This window comes from Haliotis cracherodii, unplaced genomic scaffold (assembly GCF_022045235.1).
Source record: "Haliotis cracherodii isolate W230 unplaced genomic scaffold, xgHalCrac1.p SCAF_2, whole genome shotgun sequence".
In the NCBI taxonomy this organism is placed as follows: Eukaryota; Metazoa; Mollusca; class Gastropoda; order Lepetellida; family Haliotidae; genus Haliotis; species Haliotis cracherodii.
The window spans coordinates 53,899,314-53,919,194 of record NW_027266275.1 but is presented as its reverse complement, the minus strand read 5'-3'; the positions used below and the strand labels follow the sequence as shown (position 1 = coordinate 53,919,194).

General features: G+C 41.2%; 3 protein-coding genes across 3 annotated transcripts in view; all 3 read left to right on the top strand.

Annotated features, from left to right (window-relative positions):
* Positions 1-3,053: 3,053 nt before the first annotated feature.
* Positions 3,054-8,497, top strand: LOC139467673 (mucin-22-like; the record flags this gene model as incomplete). The annotated part of the gene is made up of 5 exons (XM_071249191.1): positions 3,054-3,829; positions 4,188-4,272; positions 4,944-5,283; positions 5,725-6,619; positions 7,112-8,497. Coding segments are annotated over exons 1-5 (3,321 nt in total), but the record flags the coding sequence as incomplete, so codon positions are not given.
* A 585-nt stretch (positions 8,498-9,082) lies between these two features.
* LOC139467672 (uncharacterized) lies at positions 9,083-17,406 on the top strand. Its single transcript, XM_071249190.1, has 9 exons — positions 9,083-9,117; positions 9,914-10,050; positions 10,289-10,342; positions 10,598-12,277; positions 12,906-13,022; positions 13,690-13,806; positions 13,989-14,105; positions 15,313-15,429; positions 17,261-17,406. Exons 1-9 carry the CDS (start codon positions 9,083-9,085, stop codon positions 17,404-17,406), a joined length of 2,520 nt encoding a protein of 839 aa, XP_071105291.1.
* Positions 17,301-19,881, top strand: part of LOC139468228 (polycystin family receptor for egg jelly-like) — a 39,220-nt gene continuing 36,639 nt past the window's right edge. Inside the window, exons 1-4 of the mRNA XM_071250058.1 lie at positions 17,301-17,377; positions 17,592-17,708; positions 18,471-18,587; positions 19,400-19,519. Coding sequence (XP_071106159.1) covers positions 17,639-17,708; positions 18,471-18,587; positions 19,400-19,519 — 307 coding nt within the window. The 5' untranslated portion in view covers positions 17,301-17,377; positions 17,592-17,638. The remainder of the gene's footprint in view (positions 17,378-17,591; positions 17,709-18,470; positions 18,588-19,399; positions 19,520-19,881) is intronic.

Sequence of the window (19,881 nt, the reverse complement as noted above, 5' to 3'; positions counted from 1 at the left end):
AGCATTGCAAGGCAGAGCAAGGATTGCCTTAGGACTAAGGCACAGTTGATATATGTTGCAATTGTAGCATCAACCACACAACCTTCCTTTTGTTTATGACATCATGGTTCCCTCCAAATCCGGCATAGTACATCCTGTAGACCTGGGAGTTTACTTTGTAAGCATGACCATTCACCTTGATGCCTTGATCAGCTTTGTCTTGTGATATTGTATGCTATGGACTTGTTTTCTATTGGCCCGAAATGTTGGAATCAAGTCCCGTTTACAATGCTCACAGTTTCTGTAAGTGATACTCTTTTTATTTTCTTGGACTTTTCCTTGCTATGAAATCATAACAAGAGTTTATCTAGTTCCATACGCCTTCGTCTGTCAGTTATAATATATTTTAATATCGTTTTCCTTCACTTTCTCTTATATATGTCACAGTAGAAACTTCTCTTCAGCATCACAGACTCAATCACAAAGGGATCTTCCTATTGAGGAATACTTTCTCAAATTTATGTGTTGCGGTCATTAATTCTGGTGAGAAGTTTTGGTTTAAATGTTGAAATACGCACAAGGTTGTTGTCAAGCCCTGGTACTCTTTGATAAAGCTTACAAATGCTCTGTCAATGGGCCGTCTTGAACTACAATTGCTATTTACTTTACATTTCTGGAGGTATCAAAGACGAAAACCCTGTCTTAAGAGAGTACCAATGAGTTCTTGAGAAACGTTACAGAGACCAGCTCCTGTACCCCTGTCAGTCACATCAGCTTATGCATCCTCATCAGTACATTTTATACTGTTGCTTCAACACGATAGGAAGTTTTCTTCAGATTTCCTCTGTTTATGTGCCAAATGCAAAGAAAGGGGATAGTTCATATCAAGACTATATGATATATAATGAATTCATCCTGACTTCAAATGCAAAAGGTATAAGAGAAGATCCCCTTTAACTAGAGATGGCATGGATTATATCTGGACGTCAACCACTGAAAATCAACCATCAACTTTTAACTTAATCAATCGCTTAAGTTCGAGGATGCCAAGTTGGGAAATGTGACTAGCAGAAAGTCTGGGAAGACCAAAAAAAATTCAGCAGCACAATCAACATATTCAAGAACAAGCTATAGTCAATTAGTTAGCATGTTGATGTGCATTCTACAGTTGTACAGACAGGTGACAGTATATATGTTATGTAATCCAATGAAGAACATCTACGTCTTTCGTGCGTCCCAGATGACAACACTGTGTACGCCTATACCGGGAATGCAACTTATGACAGGTTATAGTGATCATTCTAAAATTGAATTTTTGGAAACGTCAGCTTAAACGGAGACAATAAATCAAAATCGTATATTCCATTCAATTTATATTTCGTCATCACAATCATCCAAAATTCCAAGCTATAACAATATAACCATGACAGCACTTTTGAAACTTCAACTCCATTGCCAGAATCAGAATCATGGACATAGGAGTCTTCATATCAAGCCATTTCAACTCAGCCACTCAATTCAGAAACTTTAAGGTCATATATGAGTGCAATGTTCACAGATCACAAAATAATGAAGATGTCTTCTACATCAACTGGGTCCCGTTTTGAAGCAGACATTGCCTCTACATACACAGCACAGAGATGCCCTTGTTGGATAATCTCTCCAGATTCTTACTTCAGAGATTCAAACCATGGATACCATGGTTTCTTTAACATGGAATACGTTCATTCTGATATTCAATCAACAACAACTACAATAGATTCTCAAGATGGACCACAAGAACATCCCCTCTCCCCATGGTCCCATCCACACATGACTCTTCTGCTGGTGTAAGTTCCCTGGAGCAAGAAGTAAGAGCCGTTTTGTACCTCACCTGGTGTTGTAGTAGGTGGAGACGCACAGCCATGCACGGGTGGACGTCACTGTCGATGTGTTGTGATCATCACATTACTAGCCATTGCCAGAAACACGTGTGGAGCGAACACATCTGTTTCAACATGATGTCTGCTGACACAGAACAGTCATAATATCTAACCATATATGTAGTTTAATTTTAAAACTTTTAAACTTTTACATGTTCTTAACTTTTTTTAAATAGTATTGCCATAAATTTCATTTTGAATCTTTATAGCTTCATTCGTAGAAAGCATATTCTATTTTAGTGTACATTATTAGTTCGACCAAATAGTAGGTTCTTTCCCAAGTCAGTATACCATAGGTACTGAGTGTTTATTTTACCGACTTTGTGCTTGTTTGTGGTGTCCATATATCACGATTGATGCCTAGGTATCAGCGTGTAAGGTGGCTGTAACTTTGAACATTTCTAAATCATGTTACGTGTACGCTAAATGCAGGTCTTAGGCGTCATTTTAGTGACTCCCATGATCATGAGTATGGTGTCTACAAACCAACTCACAATTTTGGATTCGGCAAACTTACTAACAGAAATGAAATTCAGTATGATTGTAGAGGCAATGCAATGTAAGGTTGTATGAACACGACACACAGTGTATATACAGTCGATGGTAGCTAGTAGATGTCCCATAGTTCGGTTCGTATTTGATGTTGTCACTTGTGTCAATTTGTTGTAGTCGTTCACAATAAATTCACATATGTGAGTGTATTCCAGGTATATTTCATAATATCATAATGAATTAAAATGGCCACATATGTCAAATGTGGCTTTCGAGTAAATAACTGTGATTCATTACTGATTATCTGTTTAGTATTTGTATCTTGTAACTTTGAAAATTCCTATTTTTGAAGATTTAAGCTTTTCTATTTTATTTGTTTACATACATTTGTTATAGATATCTACCTTCCTCGTTAGTAATTGCATGTTGCATAGACTTAATAAAAACGTCCCTGTTTGATTTGAACTCATTTATTTTCACGGAGAAACGTAAGTATAATTAGGTCCATAGATAGACTGCACCCTTTATTTGTTATACGTGTTGATGGACACGTGTTGATGGTTCCTTTTGTATCTTACACCATGGCATGAAATCGTTTGATAATATTGTCCTTCAAATATGTTTTACTATTCCAGACAACAACGCTGATGTCAACCGATGATACCACATATCCACTTCCAGTTCCACCTACAACCTTATCAGTATCAACGGTAGAGGACAGTTCATCAACACTGGAGATAACTTCACATGACAATGAGCCAGTTCTGTCAACATCCCTAGCAGACACACCATCAGCAACACCAGCATCATCAGCTACGACAATGTCAACAGTATCTGCCCCTACAGCAACAACATTCACATCAGTACCTTCAGATACCACGACGTCAACAATATCTTCACCTGCATCCACATCTGAAGCTGTATCTTCATATACAACAACGTCAGCAGCACCTTCTGATGTAACAACAACGTCAGCAGTTCCTTCTGATACAACAACGTCAGCAACACCTTCAGATACAGCAACGTCAGCAGTACCTTCAGATACAACAACAACGTCAGCAGTACCTTCAGATACAACAACAACGTCAGCAGTACCTTCCGATACAACAAAAACGTCAGCAGTACCTTCTGATACAACAACAACGTCAGAAGCACCTTCTGATACAACAACGTCAGCAGTTCCTTCTGACACAACAACGTCATCAGTACCTTCTGATACAACAACAACGTCTTCAGTACCTTCTGATACAACAGCGTCAGCAGCACATTCTGATACAACGACAACGTCAGCAGCACCTTCTGACACAACGTCAGCAATGCTTTCTGATACAACAACGTCAACGGCAGCACCTTCTGATACAACAACAGCGTCGTCAGCACCTTCTGATACAACAACAACGTCAGCAGTTCCTCCTGATACAACACCAACGTCATTAGTACCTTCAGATACAACAACGACAGCAGTTCCTTCAGATACAACAACAACGCCAGAAGCACCTTTAGATACAACAACGTCAGTAGTTCCTTCTGATACCACAACTTCAGCAACACCTTCTGATACAACAACGTCAACATCAGCACATTCTGATACAACAACGTCAGGAGGATCTTCCGATACAGCAATGACCTCAGCTGCAACGACAACGTCAACAGAATCGGCAACTACAACAACATCAGCAGCTGTATCTTCAGAAACAACAGCAACGTCATCAGAACCTTCTCCAACAGCAACAACGCCAGTAGTAACTTCAGATACAACAACGTCAGCAGTACCCTCTGAAACACCTACATCAGCGTCAACAGTATCTGCAGCTACAGCAACAACAGGAGCGGCAGTATCTTCAGATACAACAACGTCAGCAGTACCTCCTGAAACAACGTCAGTGGTATCTTCAGATAAAACATCAACGTCAACAGTATCTCCATCTACAACAACGTCAACAGCACCACCTACAACAACAATGTCAGCAGTGCCTTCTGATACAACATCAACGACAGCATTACCTTCAGATACAACATCAGCAGTGCCTTCTGATACAACATCGTCGACAGCATCCTCTGATACAACAACGTCATCAGTGAAACCTTCTGACGCAACAACGTCAGAAGCCCCTTCTGATACAACAACGTCAGTGGTACCTTCTGATACAACAACGTCATCAGTACCTTCTGATACAACAACGTCTTCAGCACACTCTGATACAACAACGTCATCAGTAGTACCTTCTGATACAACAACGCCAGCAGCACCTTCTGATACAACAACGTCAGCAGTTCCTTCTGATACAACAACGTCAGTAGTACCTTCTGATACAACAACGTCAGCAGTACCTTCAGATACAACAACGTCAGCAGAACCTTCAGATACAACATCGTCAGCAGCACCTTCTGATACAACCACAACGTCAACAGCACCTTCTGATGCAACAACGTCAGCCGTACCTTCTGAAACAACAACAACGTCAGCAGTACCTTCTGATACAACAACAACGTCAGCAGCACCTTCTGATACCACAACAACGTCAGTAGCACCTTCTGCTACAACAACAGCGTCAGCAGCACCTTCTGATACCACAACAACGTCAGCAGCACCTTCTGAAACAACAACAACGTCAGCAGTACCTTCTGATGCAACAACGCCAGCAGCACCTTCTGAAACATCGCCAGCAGCGCCCTCTGATGCAACAACAACGTCAGCAGCACCTTCAGATACAACATCAACGTCAGCAGCATCTTCTGATGCAACAACAACATCAGCAGCACCTTCTGATACATCGTCAGCACTACCTTCTGATACAACAACGTCAGTAGTACCTTCTGATACAACAACGTCTTCAGTACCTTCTGATACAACAACGTCAACAGGACCTTCTGATACAACAACATCAACCGTACCTTCTGATACAACAACCAAATCAACAGATTCTGCACCTACCGCAACAACACCAGCATCGGTATCATCAGATACAACAACTTTAGCAGTAGCTTCTGAAACAGCAACAACATCATCAGCGTTTTCAGCTACAACATCAGTGTCAGCGGTATCTGCACCCACAGCAGCAGTAACTTCAGGAATAACCACAACGTCACCCGTACCTTCTGAAACAACAACAACGTCCGTAGCACATTCTGATGCCACAACAGAGTCAGCAGCACCTTCTGATACCACAACAACGTCAGCAGCACCTTCTGAAACAACAACGTCATCAGTACCTTCTGATGCAACAACGTCATTAATATCTTCTGATGTAACGTCAGCAGCACCTTCTGATGCAACAACGGCGTCATCGGAACCACTTTCTGAAACAACAACTTCAACAGTACCTTCTGATACATCTACAACGTCAGCAGCACCTTCAGATACAACTACAACATCAGCAGCACCTTCTGATACAGCTACAACGTCAGCAGTACCTTCTGATACAACAACGTCAGCAGCACCTTCAGATACAACTACAACGTCAGAAGCACCTTCTGATACAACTACCACGTCAGCAGTTCCTTCTGATACAACAACGTCAGCAGCACCTTCTGATACAACTACAACGTCAGCAGCACCTTCTGATACAACTACAACGTCAGAAGCACCTTCTGATACAACAACGTCATCAGTACCTTCTGATGCAACAACGACATTAGTACCTTCTGATGCTACAACGTCAACAGCACCTTCTGATACAACGTCAGCAGCACCTTCTGATGCAACAACGGCGTCAGCAGCACCTTCTGAAACAACAACTTCAACAGTACCTTCTGATACATCTTCAACGTCAGCAGCAACTTTAGATACAACTATAACGTCAGCAGCACCTTCTGATACAACTACAACGTCAGCAGCAACTTCTGATACAACGTCAGAAGTACCTTCTGATGCAACAACGTCAGCAGCACCTTCAGATGCAACTACAACGTCAGCAGCACCTTCTGATACATCAACGTCAGAAGCACCTTCTGATACAACTACAACGTCAGCAGCACCTTCTGATACAACTACAACGTCAGCAGCACCTTCTGATACAACTACAACGTCAGAAGCACCTTCTGATACAACAACGTCAGCAGTACCTTCTGATACAACAACAACGTCAGAAGCACCTTCCGATACAACAACGTCAGCAGCAACGTCAGCAGTACCTTCTGATACAACAACGTCAGCAGCCTCTTCTGATACAACAACGTCAACAGCAGCAATTTCTGACACAACAACGTCAGCAGCAACGTTATCAGTAACTTCTGATACAACAACGTCAGCAGTTCCTTCTGATACGACAACGTCTGCAGTACCTTCTGATGCAACAATGACGTCAGTTATACCTTCTGACACAACAACTTCAACAGCACATTCTGGTACAACAGTATCTTCGGATACAACAACACCGCAGTTAGTGTCTGCAGTTACAACAACAGCATCAACAACAACAGTATCTCCGCCTATAGCAACAACATCAGCAGCAGTTTCTTCAGAAACAACAACAATAACACCAGCAGTGCCTACAGATACAACACCAGCAGTATCTTCGGGGACAGAAACAACGTCATCAATATCCCCAGTTACAACAACAACGTCAACAGTTTATACAGTTACAGAAACATTGTCAACAGCCATACCACTTATGTCTACTTCGACTGACGTTTCTGGGGCATCATCCATATCCTTGAACTATGTAACTTCACCACAAGTAGCTACATCAACAGTTGTGTCTGAGTTGATGTCACAGGGAATTTCTTCAACTGGAATAAGTGGGATGTCATCAACTCCAAACGAAGCATCATCTCCAATTGGGGTTCTGTCATCAGGGATGCCTTCCTCTGCAGGATTAAGTGACAGTCCATCCTCATTCATCGTTGAAGTAAGCTCCGAACCTACAACTATGACCTCATCATGGCCCTCATCTACAGAAGGTACGAGTACAATGCCTACAATCTACTCTATTGACGAATCTAGCCCTGCAACATCTTCAACTGATTTTTCTTCCCCAGTTCTGAATGTCGCATCTTCATCTTTGACAGGAACGACAACATCCCTGATAGGACCTTCCACTGGGACCGCATTCTCCATTGAATCTTCTGACCCATCATCTTCGTTTTCAACGGGTATTTACTCTTTGCCCTCTTCAACCTTGCTCAGCAGTACATCTTCGTTCTCCTCATTAGGGACTTCAACGTCGGCATTTTCTTCAGAGGAACTAACATCTTCACATGCTGTCGTTTCCCCTTCTTCGTCAGATGCCATTTCAGCAGAGCTTGTAGCCCCTTCTGTTGTTTCCGAAACATCCTTAGTCCTTGAATCGATGTCAAGTAGCAGTGATGTTTTCTACTCTGATACTGTGACCTCAGTAGGAATAGTAACCTCCACTTCCAATGTCCTTTTAACGTCATCATCAACTGTCACATCGCAAGATGGAGTCACGTTAACATCAACGGCAGATATGCAACCAACACAATTTTCATCATCTTACATCGAGGAGACATCATCATCTGTGATGACGGAAACGGCACCAACTACATCTGTGACAATGGAACCAATCACATCGTCAGCATATCTCGAATCATCATCTCTGACAACGGAAGCGGCACCAACTACATCTGTGACAATGGAACCAATCACATCGTCAGCATATCTCGAATCATCATCTGTGATGACGGAAACGGCACCAACTACATCTGTCACAATGGAACCAATCACATCGTCAGCATATCTCGAATCATCATCTGTGATGACGGAAACGGCACCAACTACATCTGTCACAATGGAACCAATCACATCGTCAGCATATCTCGAATCATCATCTTTGATGACGAAAGAGTCACCGACTTCATCTTTAGCGATGGCACCAACCACATCATCAGCATACCTCGAGGAAACATCGTCATCTCTGACGACAGAAGAAACACCAACCACATCTGTAGCAATGCTACCACCCACTTCAGAATACGTGTCGATCACATCTCTCACATTGCAACCAACTACATCATCATCATCATACGTCGGACAAACATCGTCCTATGTGGTAACGGAACAGCAAACGACCACAACTGTGACAACGACACCAACAACAACATCATCGTCAACAACAGCCACAACAACAGCAATACAACCCACTACAACCCACGTTACAGAATCAGCGACGTCATATAGTGGTGTAATTAAGGTCACAGACGGAGCCACGTGGAATGACAAACTCAATGACAAAAGTTCGGATGAATATCAACAACTAAAGCAGAAGATTTTGCAGTTCGTGAGTAGCAAACTTTATGTCATTCATTCAGAAGTAACAGTTTCACAGGGCCGAAAATTGTAAATAGAATTTGTTTGGCGTTTAATCAAATTTGATGTTTCCCAGAGGAACTATGAAGATCAACAACGTATTATGGGATACATGAAACAAACCTAAATTGACATCATGTAAATATTATGAAACTGTATATATTTTATTTGACTGTTTTTGTTGCTGCATTTTATCAGAAATCGTCATTTTTGTAGTTGACGCAAATCTTCGGGAATACAGACTTGGCACCATACATCGACAGTATTGTCATTACTGGATTCAGGTAGAGTAACCATCATCACACCATTGCCCAACATGTTATAATATATGACAATATGTTATAAAAATACGTCTTTAATTTAAAACGAACAACACATATGTCTCAACTACTAGTACTTTAATATACCAAGACAAAGGACGATGTGGGATAATGGCCCTATTTGGACACTGGAAAGGCAAATTTGGCCGAAAATAATGGCTGACAACTAGTCTTTTGTCTTTCTTACTCTTCCGCATGGCCCTTATAAGTGCTTAGAGACGATTATTCTCGCTTCCTACTAAAATCAAGCCATGAACAAGTCTGTGACCCAAGATGATGTTCCATATGTTTTGCGAATGTATTAGGCGAAATCTCCTTATGAAATCAGCTTTGGTGAAAAATTTGACCATGGTCAAATATCACCAACAATATTCCTGGAAACTATACAATCAGCTTTCGGACACCTCTTAGCCTTAACCATTCATTCTGGTGTTGTAAAAAGTCCAAAACATGCACGTGTTCAACTCACCTGATAACTGCCATACGTATTTGTAAAGGTTTTTTTCAATTGCAAAAGAATCCCGATCATCCTTTGTCTATTCTCTCTGTAAAGTTGACACTGTATGTTGACTGGCGCCTTACATGGATCCTATAACTGGACATATATGTAGCTGGGCATAACTCGGTACCCAGGATTCGTTCATTCAATTTCGCTGGCTGATCAGTGCTGTTCAGATGAATGTTTTATTTTCTGTAAATGATGATGCTCCAGACAAAACATAAAACAACTAAATGCTGCTAATTGTGATATTGCTATACAGAAATTCATATGATACTTCGAACATTTTAGTCACTTTAATTTAGAGCAATTATTAATATCTTGAAGATTAGACAGTTATAGACTAGACACATTAAAAATATTCATATGTTTGTTTGAAACATTGTTTGTCGCAATCAGAATGATAATAGTTGAACCGTGCATTTACTTGCAGAGAGGGTAGCGTTGTGGTGGAGTTTACCGTCGGCTTTACGACGACGACGGTGGTGGACAGTGAAATAGCCGGAATCTTCAACGCGGGATACCAGAATATTGCTACTCCAAATTATACACTGAACGGCGAATATACAGGTTAACTGACGTTATTCATATATTGTCTGTAACACATATATCTTTAAAATATTTAATATGTGTATCGAAAGGGACTAATGGTTAAATGTTCCGGTTTAAAAACAATACACATTTTCCATCCCACCTAACACACCGTACCAGAACCGAAATACTGTTCAAAGCGGTTTTGAACACAACTCACTCAATCCTCAACATCTTTAACTACTTCCCTAATAAGAGAACTCATGTTTCCTTACAGATTTCACTGGTAAAGTACCAGTTCCCAGCTCTGACGCTTCAATTCAACAAGGAGGTATGATTGAATAATGTCATCTCAAGTAATATCTTAATGAACGAGGTGTGATGAGATTATGATGTTTATAGTAATATTTCACTACATGTTTAATACCGATGCGGGTTTTAAAAAAATGAGCCATTCATTGACTCATTTGGCTTATGAATCTTTGTAGAATTGTCAAACACTACAGTTTACTCTTTGATAACATAATGATTGCTATGATCAGTTTTCAAAAGGATGTCGTTCAGGCAATTATTTCGTTAATTCCAGCTACCTCTGGCGCTACAAACCAAGAAACATCTACAAGTGTCGCTGGGGAAAACGCTGTGCAAACTTCAACTACTGCTGCAAAGCAGACATCTGCCTTACGCAGTGTTGGTGAAGAAAGCTCAGTGCTACACCAAACATCGACTGCCATCCAGATAGACGCCTCAAGCAGTCTTGCTGAAGAAAGCTCAGTGCCACATCAAACATCGACTGCAATTCAGATGGATGCATCGAGCAGTCTTGCTGAAGAAAGCTCAGCGCTACATCAAACATCGACTGCAATCCAGATGGATGTATCAAGCAGTCTTGCTGAAGAAAGCTCAGTGCTTCATCAAACACTGACTGAAATTCAGATGGATGTATCAAGCAGTCTTGCTGAAGAAAGCTTAGTACTTCATCAAACATCGACTGCAATCCAGATGGATGTATCAAGCAGTCTTGCTGAAGAAAGCTCAGCGCTACATCAAACATCGACTGTAATCCAGATAGACGCCTCAAGTAGTCTAGGTGAGGAAAGCCCAGTGCTACATCAAACATCGTCTGCAATCCAGATAGACGCCTCAAGCAGTGTTGCTGAAGGAAGCTCAGTACCACTTCAAACATCGTCTGCATTCCAGATAGACGCCTCAAGTAGTCTAGTTGAGGAAAGCTCAGCGCTACATCAAACATCGTCTGCCTTGCAAATAGAAGCCTCAAGCAGTGTTGCTGAAGGAAGCTCAGCGCTACATCAAACATCGTCTGCCTTGCAAATAGAAGCCTCAAGCAGTGTTGCTGAAGAAAGCTCAGCGCTACATCAAACATCGACTGTAATCCAGATAGACGCCTCAAGCAGTGTTGCTGAAGAAAGCTCAGGGCTACATCAAACATCGACTGTAATCCAGATAGACGCCTCAAGCAGTGTTGCTGAAGAAAGCTTAGCGCTACATCAAACATCGACTGTAATCCAGATAGACGCCTCAAGCAGTGTTGCTGAAGAAAGCTCAGCGCTACATCAAACATCGACTGTAATCCAGATAGACGCCTCAAGCAGTGTTGCTGAAGAAAGCTCAGCGCTACATCAAACATCGACTGTAATCCAGATAGACGCCTCAAGCAGTGTTGCTGAAGAAAGCTTAGCGCTTCATCAAACATCGACTGTAATCCAGATAGACGCCTCAAGCAGTGTTGCTGAAGAAAGCTCAGTGCTACATCAAACACCGTCTGCCATCCAGATAGCATCTGATTACCTAGCAACAGCTTCCGCTACAGCCACCATCAGTAACAGCAGCAGCCTCGACACTTCATCGGAAGCATATAGAGGGGACATGTCATCTTCATTAGCCAGTATGTCAGGTCCATCACTTGCAGCAACAGAAAGTTTCAGCGTAGGAACAGTGACATCAGTCAACAGTCAAAGCATGTCCCCTTGGGCAGAGCTGTCATCAGATGTGACATCATATAGCCCTTCAAATATAGATACCATGTCAACAGCAGACTCTATTCAGCCCTCTATGTCGCTGCAGATGTCACAACTGCAGTTGTCAACGTCTTCAACTCCCATGACTGTGCTGACGTGTAGTGACGTCGGCGCCAACGCATCCTCCTGCATGCTGTCAACGCTTATAGAGACGTCGTCCATGGCGCTGGGCCCAGGGCTGACGGTGTCGCCCTACAGTACAGAAAGTGTCAGGTCATCTTACATAGGTAAGTATAGGTTAAGCTCTAGGAACGGAAATTAATGCGACATTAATAGAAATATTATTATGTCACCAATTACTTTGTCTAAAGCCTCATTCAGGATAATGAGTACATTTCTATAGCCTCTTGAACTGACTAACCAGTAAAAGACTACCTTGATCCAGCGTGAAGTTGTGACTTTGTAACGAAATCACCAAACAAAAATGTAGCTATTAGACACAGAATCTTACAAAAACGTATAATTAAAAGTTTTATACACCCAAATTTGATGGTGTTTAAAATATATACAAACAAGAAATGGTTATTTAGTTGAAATGTATTTGATAAGGGGTTTCATAGTTGTTTTTTGGACCTTAAGTTTGCAGTGTTTCGGTGATTGTTTTCAGCCTAGAAACGTTTTACTAACGTCGCTAATGTGTTTTTTTTGTCAAATCCAATTGTCAAGTGTATACATTCTTTTGCCCGTCAGTTTAGTAGCAGTTTATTGAAAACAGGGTTGTGATGTCATGTGATTAACTAACTATCAGTAAAATAATGACTACAGTCTTCGGAATGTTCATCTGATGGTAGCTGATAACGGATGGTGGAAACTGGTATAAAATATACTCAATTCTGATGAATTCTGTTTAACTAGAGTTAGACGAGTGTCAGAGCAGCCCATGCCCCGCCCACTCCACGTGTATAGATCTGGCTGGGACACACAGATGCGAGTGTAACACTGGCTTCAACATGTCGGGCGAGATCTGCACAGGTGATTATCAGATGAAGGACAAGCTTGATATCTACCGATTACCTCATAAGTAATGATGTCAAGGATCGGGAATAAATCTACTAACTTCGAACGTTGTACACAATCGTTTGTTATAATACAGGTCGATTTCCTTTATAAAGACCGGACCCCATTGCTTCTCAGCTATCTTAGCGCTACAATTGTCGTAATTCTATGTTAAAGTATGGGAGTTTTCAATCGTTGGTACTGTAACATACTTATGAATCACGGGTGCATGGGGCTTTCGGGACGTTGTTTTGGTATTTTAGTCGGCAATCAACATCCGTCTAAATCAAATAGGGAAGATACCTGACGTCAGGTTTACAACTTACAGTGGACTATAAAGTACAATACTTTGCAGAAGACATCGCTCAAGTCAATTAGGCTGGGCTTCCCTCGTTGGCGGATTGGAGTCCGTCTTCAAACAGAAACGCTACGCAGCAATTCTGATTCAGCTACGCGTTCATAATGTGCTTGGTGTGCAGTGTTTCTCGGTATTCTTTGTCATAGTAGTTTCACGACGACGATGACGATGATGATGATGATGACAGAACATTTACCGATATATGGTTTCTGACGATGATGGAGATTTAACGAGCTCTTCCGGAGGACCCGAAATAGTTTCATGCTGTTTCCTTGTGTTCCATAGATATCGATGAGTGTTTGGTCAATCCATGCCCTGAGTTCTCAACCTGTGAGAACACTGTGGGAAGCCATACTTGTAACTGTGTACAAGGATACGTGAAAGACGGTGACAAATGCAGTGGTAAGTACATTTACCCCCGAAAAGTATCGGCAATTATTTCGGTCTGTTTTTGTCACCGTAAACCGTAAACATATACGTCTTGGCATACAGTGTCATCTGGATATCTCAGTTCATAACGAATCGCACTATATAAACGGTCATAGTCTGAATCCAGCCTAACTGCACATGTTTTCATACCGTAGACATAGACGAGTGTGATGCCGACCCTTGCCCCAGCAACTCTGACTGTGCCAACACCCCCGGAAACTACACATGCAGCTGCAGAAGCGGCTTCCTAACCGTCGGTAACATCTGTCAGGGTAGGTTACAAAACTAGTTATGCTGCATTATAATAAGTACTCTGTAGTTACGCATTATATTGCTGACCACAGCCAAACCTATGTCTTCTGAATTATGTCAGTCGGGTGACACGTTAGCTTGGCACGTTCAAGATTCTCTCCATGGTTCTGACGGGGTCTGATCCACTGGTGTATATGATCCTGGCTTTGTTCAGGTTGACGCTTGATTTGCCTTTGCATGTGTTTGTGACGGGTGTCATACGTTGGGTTTTTTACTATTTGATCCCGGCTTTATTCAGGTGTATATCGGACTTGCCTTTGCATGTGTTTATGATGGTGTCACTGTCGGGGCTTGTACTATATGTTCCTGGCTTTGTTTAGATGATACTTGCCTTGTCTTTGCATGTATTTGTGCCGGGTCCCACCGATGGAGCAGGATACGCTCACCTTCCGCGAACATCCGGTTTTATCTATACTATTATGGGGGCACGGGTGGCCCAGTCGTCTAAGGCGCCGCGATTCGCTGTGCAGAGTTGCGTCCCTTAGGCACGCCAGAAACCTATGATTGTGGGTTCGAATCCCGGTTCGCCCCGATTATGTTTCTAGGTTTGTCAGCACCATACCCGTGCTCGTGGGTTTCACCGAAGTGGTAAACGTCTGAGACCTGCATCACTTCGGGCTTTCCTCCCACATTAAGCTGACACGCCCTGATAAGACTGGAATACTGTTAAAAGCGGCGTTAAACCCAACTCACTCACTCACTCACTCACTATACTATTATAGTGATTCATAACCACATGTCTCTGCCAGTCAGTGTGGGTAGTCAGTCAAGTGGCTGAATCGTCAGCATTTCACGTCACTGATTCCCCCCAAGGTTAAATATGTGAATAATATGTATACTTAACGTTCATTCACTCTGATGTGTTTTGCCAGATGAGCGGATACCCCATTTCGTAGATCTGAAACAGAAGAGATAAAACAACTGAAAACAACAATGGAAAAAAAGCCACTGGCTTGAAGTTCATAGCATTGCGCATTTAGTACAGCAACTATGTGGCAATGACTGGATTTTCCTGTATCAATACAGATATGATACTTTGGATCGCGTTTTGGTTCCATGTTGGGCAATTTGCCACAGTAAGTTGAGTCCCTTACATTTGCCAGGATCCGCAGTGATATGATTTGTCTTTGCGATTGTTCGTTGTGTGACGTTGTACTTCTCCCCCAGATATCAACGAATGTGACGGTGACCCATGTCAACAGCACGCGGACTGTATCAACACCCCGGGGGGCTACTACTGTGTGTGCAAGCCAGGGTTTGTTGATGACGGTGATGTTTGTAAAGGTAGGTAATCCGTTGTAATGGAAACGGTTGTATATGTAAAACTGTGCGTTGGCCATTTCCATGAAAAGCATGGGAAGAATGTGCAATAACGTATATCCATATTGAACACAAACATGGTATTATAAAATGTCAATGTGAAGTAATATTCTTACACATGAGGTATTTGTCTTTGATGTAAATGTAACAAAACTGAATGCAATAAAATTTTACTTTTAGTTGTCCCTTTTTCGGTCACATCATTAGGAGACATATACTTATGAAATTACAAACCAATAAAACAAAGCGTCAGTTTGCACACCCAATTTTTTGTCTATTACATGAAAGAGCAGAACACGTAACGATATTTGGTATCAATGTTTTTTTCTTGCTGTTATTTAGAAATTGAGTATTACATATTTGTCGAAAAAATACATGACTTCAGGACATGTGACATCGCAATACCAAGGGAACAATGTACTGGCCACTCACACCTGTATTTCTATTTTGGGGAATATTTGTGTATAACACGTTGGTCTTTCTGTTGCAATGTGGGTTGATCATCACAAATGAATACAGTCCGACTGGCTCCAAATGAGAACGACGAATTGCAAAATAACTCAAAATCAGGAATATTCCATTAAATGTCAACACGGTACACGACAATGAATACCCTATATCCAATAATATCTGTTGTTTGCTATTTTTATTCCTATCATTGAAAAAAGTTGTTTAAGAAACTTTGATGTTGTGTACAAGTTGGCATCTTGAACGGAGGGGGGAACTATCACGTGGCCAGTATCTCGACACTATCTCGTTGACGACTTTGGTAACGCAACGCTGCCATATGCATGACTCCACTGTTGCCGGACCGCCGGGTATACAACATGCCGTGATAGACCTAGAATACCGTTCAAAGCGACGTTAAACCCACATTACCAACTCGCTCATACTTATAAACTTTATCAGTTTATACAGATCCCCCAAGCTGGTTCTTACATGGAGAAAGTTGAGACTGGAGGCTCTTATTTCCATTATAAAACTCAGTAAAACATTTAGTGTATTAAGAATTTTATGGATAGCTGTGAGTTTCACTGCATTTCAGTGTCATCCTCAGTTGAGGTCCAACAAAATGTCATGGCGTCGAGTTACTATGGAACCTCCCATTGTCCGTCAGTTTGCTATAGCCTGCACAGGATCGTACATGTGTACTGGCTGAAAATTCTAGCCAATAAACGGCTGTTATATCTACTTCAAGCCGTCTATTTTTTTCTATATATCGTGCCTAAGAATCTTAACTTTGCTAGACTCCCGCTTGAGAAGTAGCAACAAACCTGTTCTTACAATCATAGATACCAACGAGTGTGTGGTTGACAAGTGTCCATCCCACTCCACATGCGTGAATACACCCGGAAGCTATAACTGCACATGCGTAGACGGGTACTTTAAACAGGAGGAACTATGTTTAGGTAAGTAATTTTAATCAGTTATGTACAGATAAATATAATGAAGTTTGACAGTCGATAGGTACAAGACTAGTGATTTAGTCATTCTGCTCGACACAGTTCAACTTGAACTCGGTCAGCGGTGGCAGGAATCCATTTTGAAACTAGTTTCGTTCATGTGACTATCAACTGGTGGGCTAGTCGTCTTAGGCGCCTATGAGTGAGGGTTCGAATCTCAGATTCGCCCTGATTTCTACTAATTCTCTTAGTCTAAACCATACTGTTGACCTACTTTAAAGATTTGTATCATCAATGTTAAACAGTATATGCAGTCTCGAAGTCGATAAGGTAGTAGTGTAGACAGTCATGGTGGAATTCCTGTTAACCTGGATGTCATTTCCCTGTCCCAGATGTCAACGAATGTGATATCTCCCCGTGCGCGGTCGGCGCTGACTGCACCAACACCGACGGCAACTACACATGCGCATGTCCACCAGGATACACCGTCGTCGACGACACCTGCACAGGTAGCGTGCCATGCTGGTCCGAAAATTGAAAGTATTTCTGGGACTTTTGAAAGAGGGGAAATATTGTTCTATTGTTGCGGTTACTGCTTCAAGTCATTTTTTCAAGAACAGATTTTTTCATTTTGTAAAACCTTATGCAAAATTAAGGTTTTTAACATAATATCAAATTCTTAAAATCAAATTCCTATTATTAAAGAAGTATCATTATTTTCAGACATTGACGAATGTGACACAGTCGTCTGTCCTCCGCATACGAGGTGCATGAACACTAATGGGAGTTACAGCTGCCCCTGTCTCGACGGCTTTCAGGACCTAGGCGGGGCCTGCATAGGTAGTTATGTGTGAGTGAGTGAGTGAGTCAGGTTAAACGCCGCTTTGAACTGTATTTCTGTAACATTACGACGTGTCAGATTTTTCATTTAAGAGATGTTTACAGCTCTTAATAGTGAAGAATATGGGATATAATCCCACAAATATCCTTGGCGACCATTTAAATAACAACCATCACAGATACTTCACACACACACACACACACAACACAATTAAACGCTTGGGTGAGAATCACTATTTAATTACCATGACAACATTTCTCAACAAATAGAAAGAACCACAGTTTCACAAAAAAAGTTATGAAACTAATGAAAATATTCCTTCAACTTCAACAGTATTAACTTCATCTCTTTCCTTGATTTTATACACTTAACAAACATAATGTCCTACAAACCTTTCAATTCTAACAAAGGTCGGATGCACCTAAGTACCTTTAATTATGTCCGATAATCGAACAAGGGATCCTTTCATTTGTAAAGGATATTATTTTGTATTGTCAGCATGCATTTTGCTAAATCGATTTTCAGTCTTGCTTGACATATGTATAATGACATATACCGTAACGTCGCAGTTACAGTATAATAAAGACGTTGTTGTCCAAAAAGCATTTTTGTCTACTTTGTCATCCGTCAACTTCTAAGAAACGCATATCAAACAATTCAAATCGATTTTATACAAACTTGTTGTATCGTTATACATATCTGTGTTTGTAGTTCATTACTTCAAAATCATTACATTCCAAGTTATTGATCATCCATTTCAGACCAGAACGAATGCCTTCAGTTCCCATGCACGGACAATGCAGTCTGTACGAATATAATTGGAAGCTACGAGTGTGCTTGTAAAACAGGCTTCCAGAACAACAGTGGTCTTTGCCAAGGTAGAGTCACAAAGAAAGACGCACGTCTATTGTGTATTGATCTGAGGGATTAAAAGGTTCCCACTTTACAGCGGGTGCAAGAGTAACGGTTGACAGGTTATGTAATGGCAACGGATATGTGATTTTGAGACTTTGAGCAGTGTATAGCTCCTTAGTTCAGGACAAATATTATTCTAAAACAAAAATCCTCAAGAAACACGAGGTTTGTTTTGTTAAATGTTGATCGTTCTTTGAAATGTATTAAGCTGTAGAGATTCTTTATACATGATATATTACGATGAATAGTGTTTCAGTACTTTATGAAAGTATTTTTAACGTGTGTGTTTTTTTAAATCCCCATTTCCTTACTTGTTAAAAGATTTAAGTTAACCTTTATGTCTCCAGTGCCCGCATTCCAATACGATGTGTCAATCCAATATCTCAAACACGATAATCAGGCAAAAGCAAAAAACAATTGATACCCAAGCTGCCTTCGTATCTTTATTTGGTGTCTTTGGAATTGTTGTATGAAAAAAATAATGTTTCAGTTTAAACAGGACAAAAGTAATTCAAACTCAGGCTTAACCTCGCCCTCCACCCCACCCCTATAAAAAAAAATTTTAATTGATAAAAAAATATTGAATTGAAGCTATTAGCTAAAAGGCTTGATGTCCATCTTAAATGAGTTTTTAAAAATAATTCGGCTCCTCCAATCACAGAAAAACGTCATGCCTTCAACAAAAAGTAACATTACCAGTAATATTCAGTCTTCCTGTGATCGTTCAATCATTCTGCTCTCTGAAAACTAACCAACCGTGTTAATTTGTCGCTAGATGTGAATGAGTGTACTACCGGCAACCCCTGCCCCACCAACACCGTGTGTGAGAACAGCCCCGGGGGCTACGCCTGCCCCTGCCGGAGCGGCTTCATGACGTCCCTTGGCGTGTGTGAAGGTGAGTATCGCGTCCCAGCCCAGTCATAGCCACCCCCAACATGTCGTCTATGCTCCTACGTGAGCGTGTTTTCCTCTGTCGCGGTGTTTTACGCATATACATAGGGACTGATGGGCAGCTTAGTTGTTAAAGTGTTTGATCACCCTGACTCGTCAGTATTATACAGATTTTGTATACACGTTCCTCTATCACTCCTGAAGACATAGTCCGATTTGCGGTGTTGTAGTGACGTATGTTTTGCTGGTGAACGAGATATATTTGCGAACTGCGCAGTAAGAAATACACATTTTAAACATATACGTACTGTGTTTTCAATGTAGAACTAGATACAGTGTAGACTAAACCATGCACAATTGATTTTT

Coding starts and splice junctions, on each gene's coding strand:
- LOC139467672 (XM_071249190.1), top strand. CDS start 9,083: ATGTGGGATAATGGCCCTATTTGGACACTGGAAAG. Junction 10,051..10,288: donor ACTGAACGGCGAATATACAG/GTTAACTGACGT, acceptor GTTTCCTTACAG/ATTTCACTGGTAAAGTACCA. Junction 13,023..13,689: donor GTCGGGCGAGATCTGCACAG/GTGATTATCAGA, acceptor TGTGTTCCATAG/ATATCGATGAGTGTTTGGTC.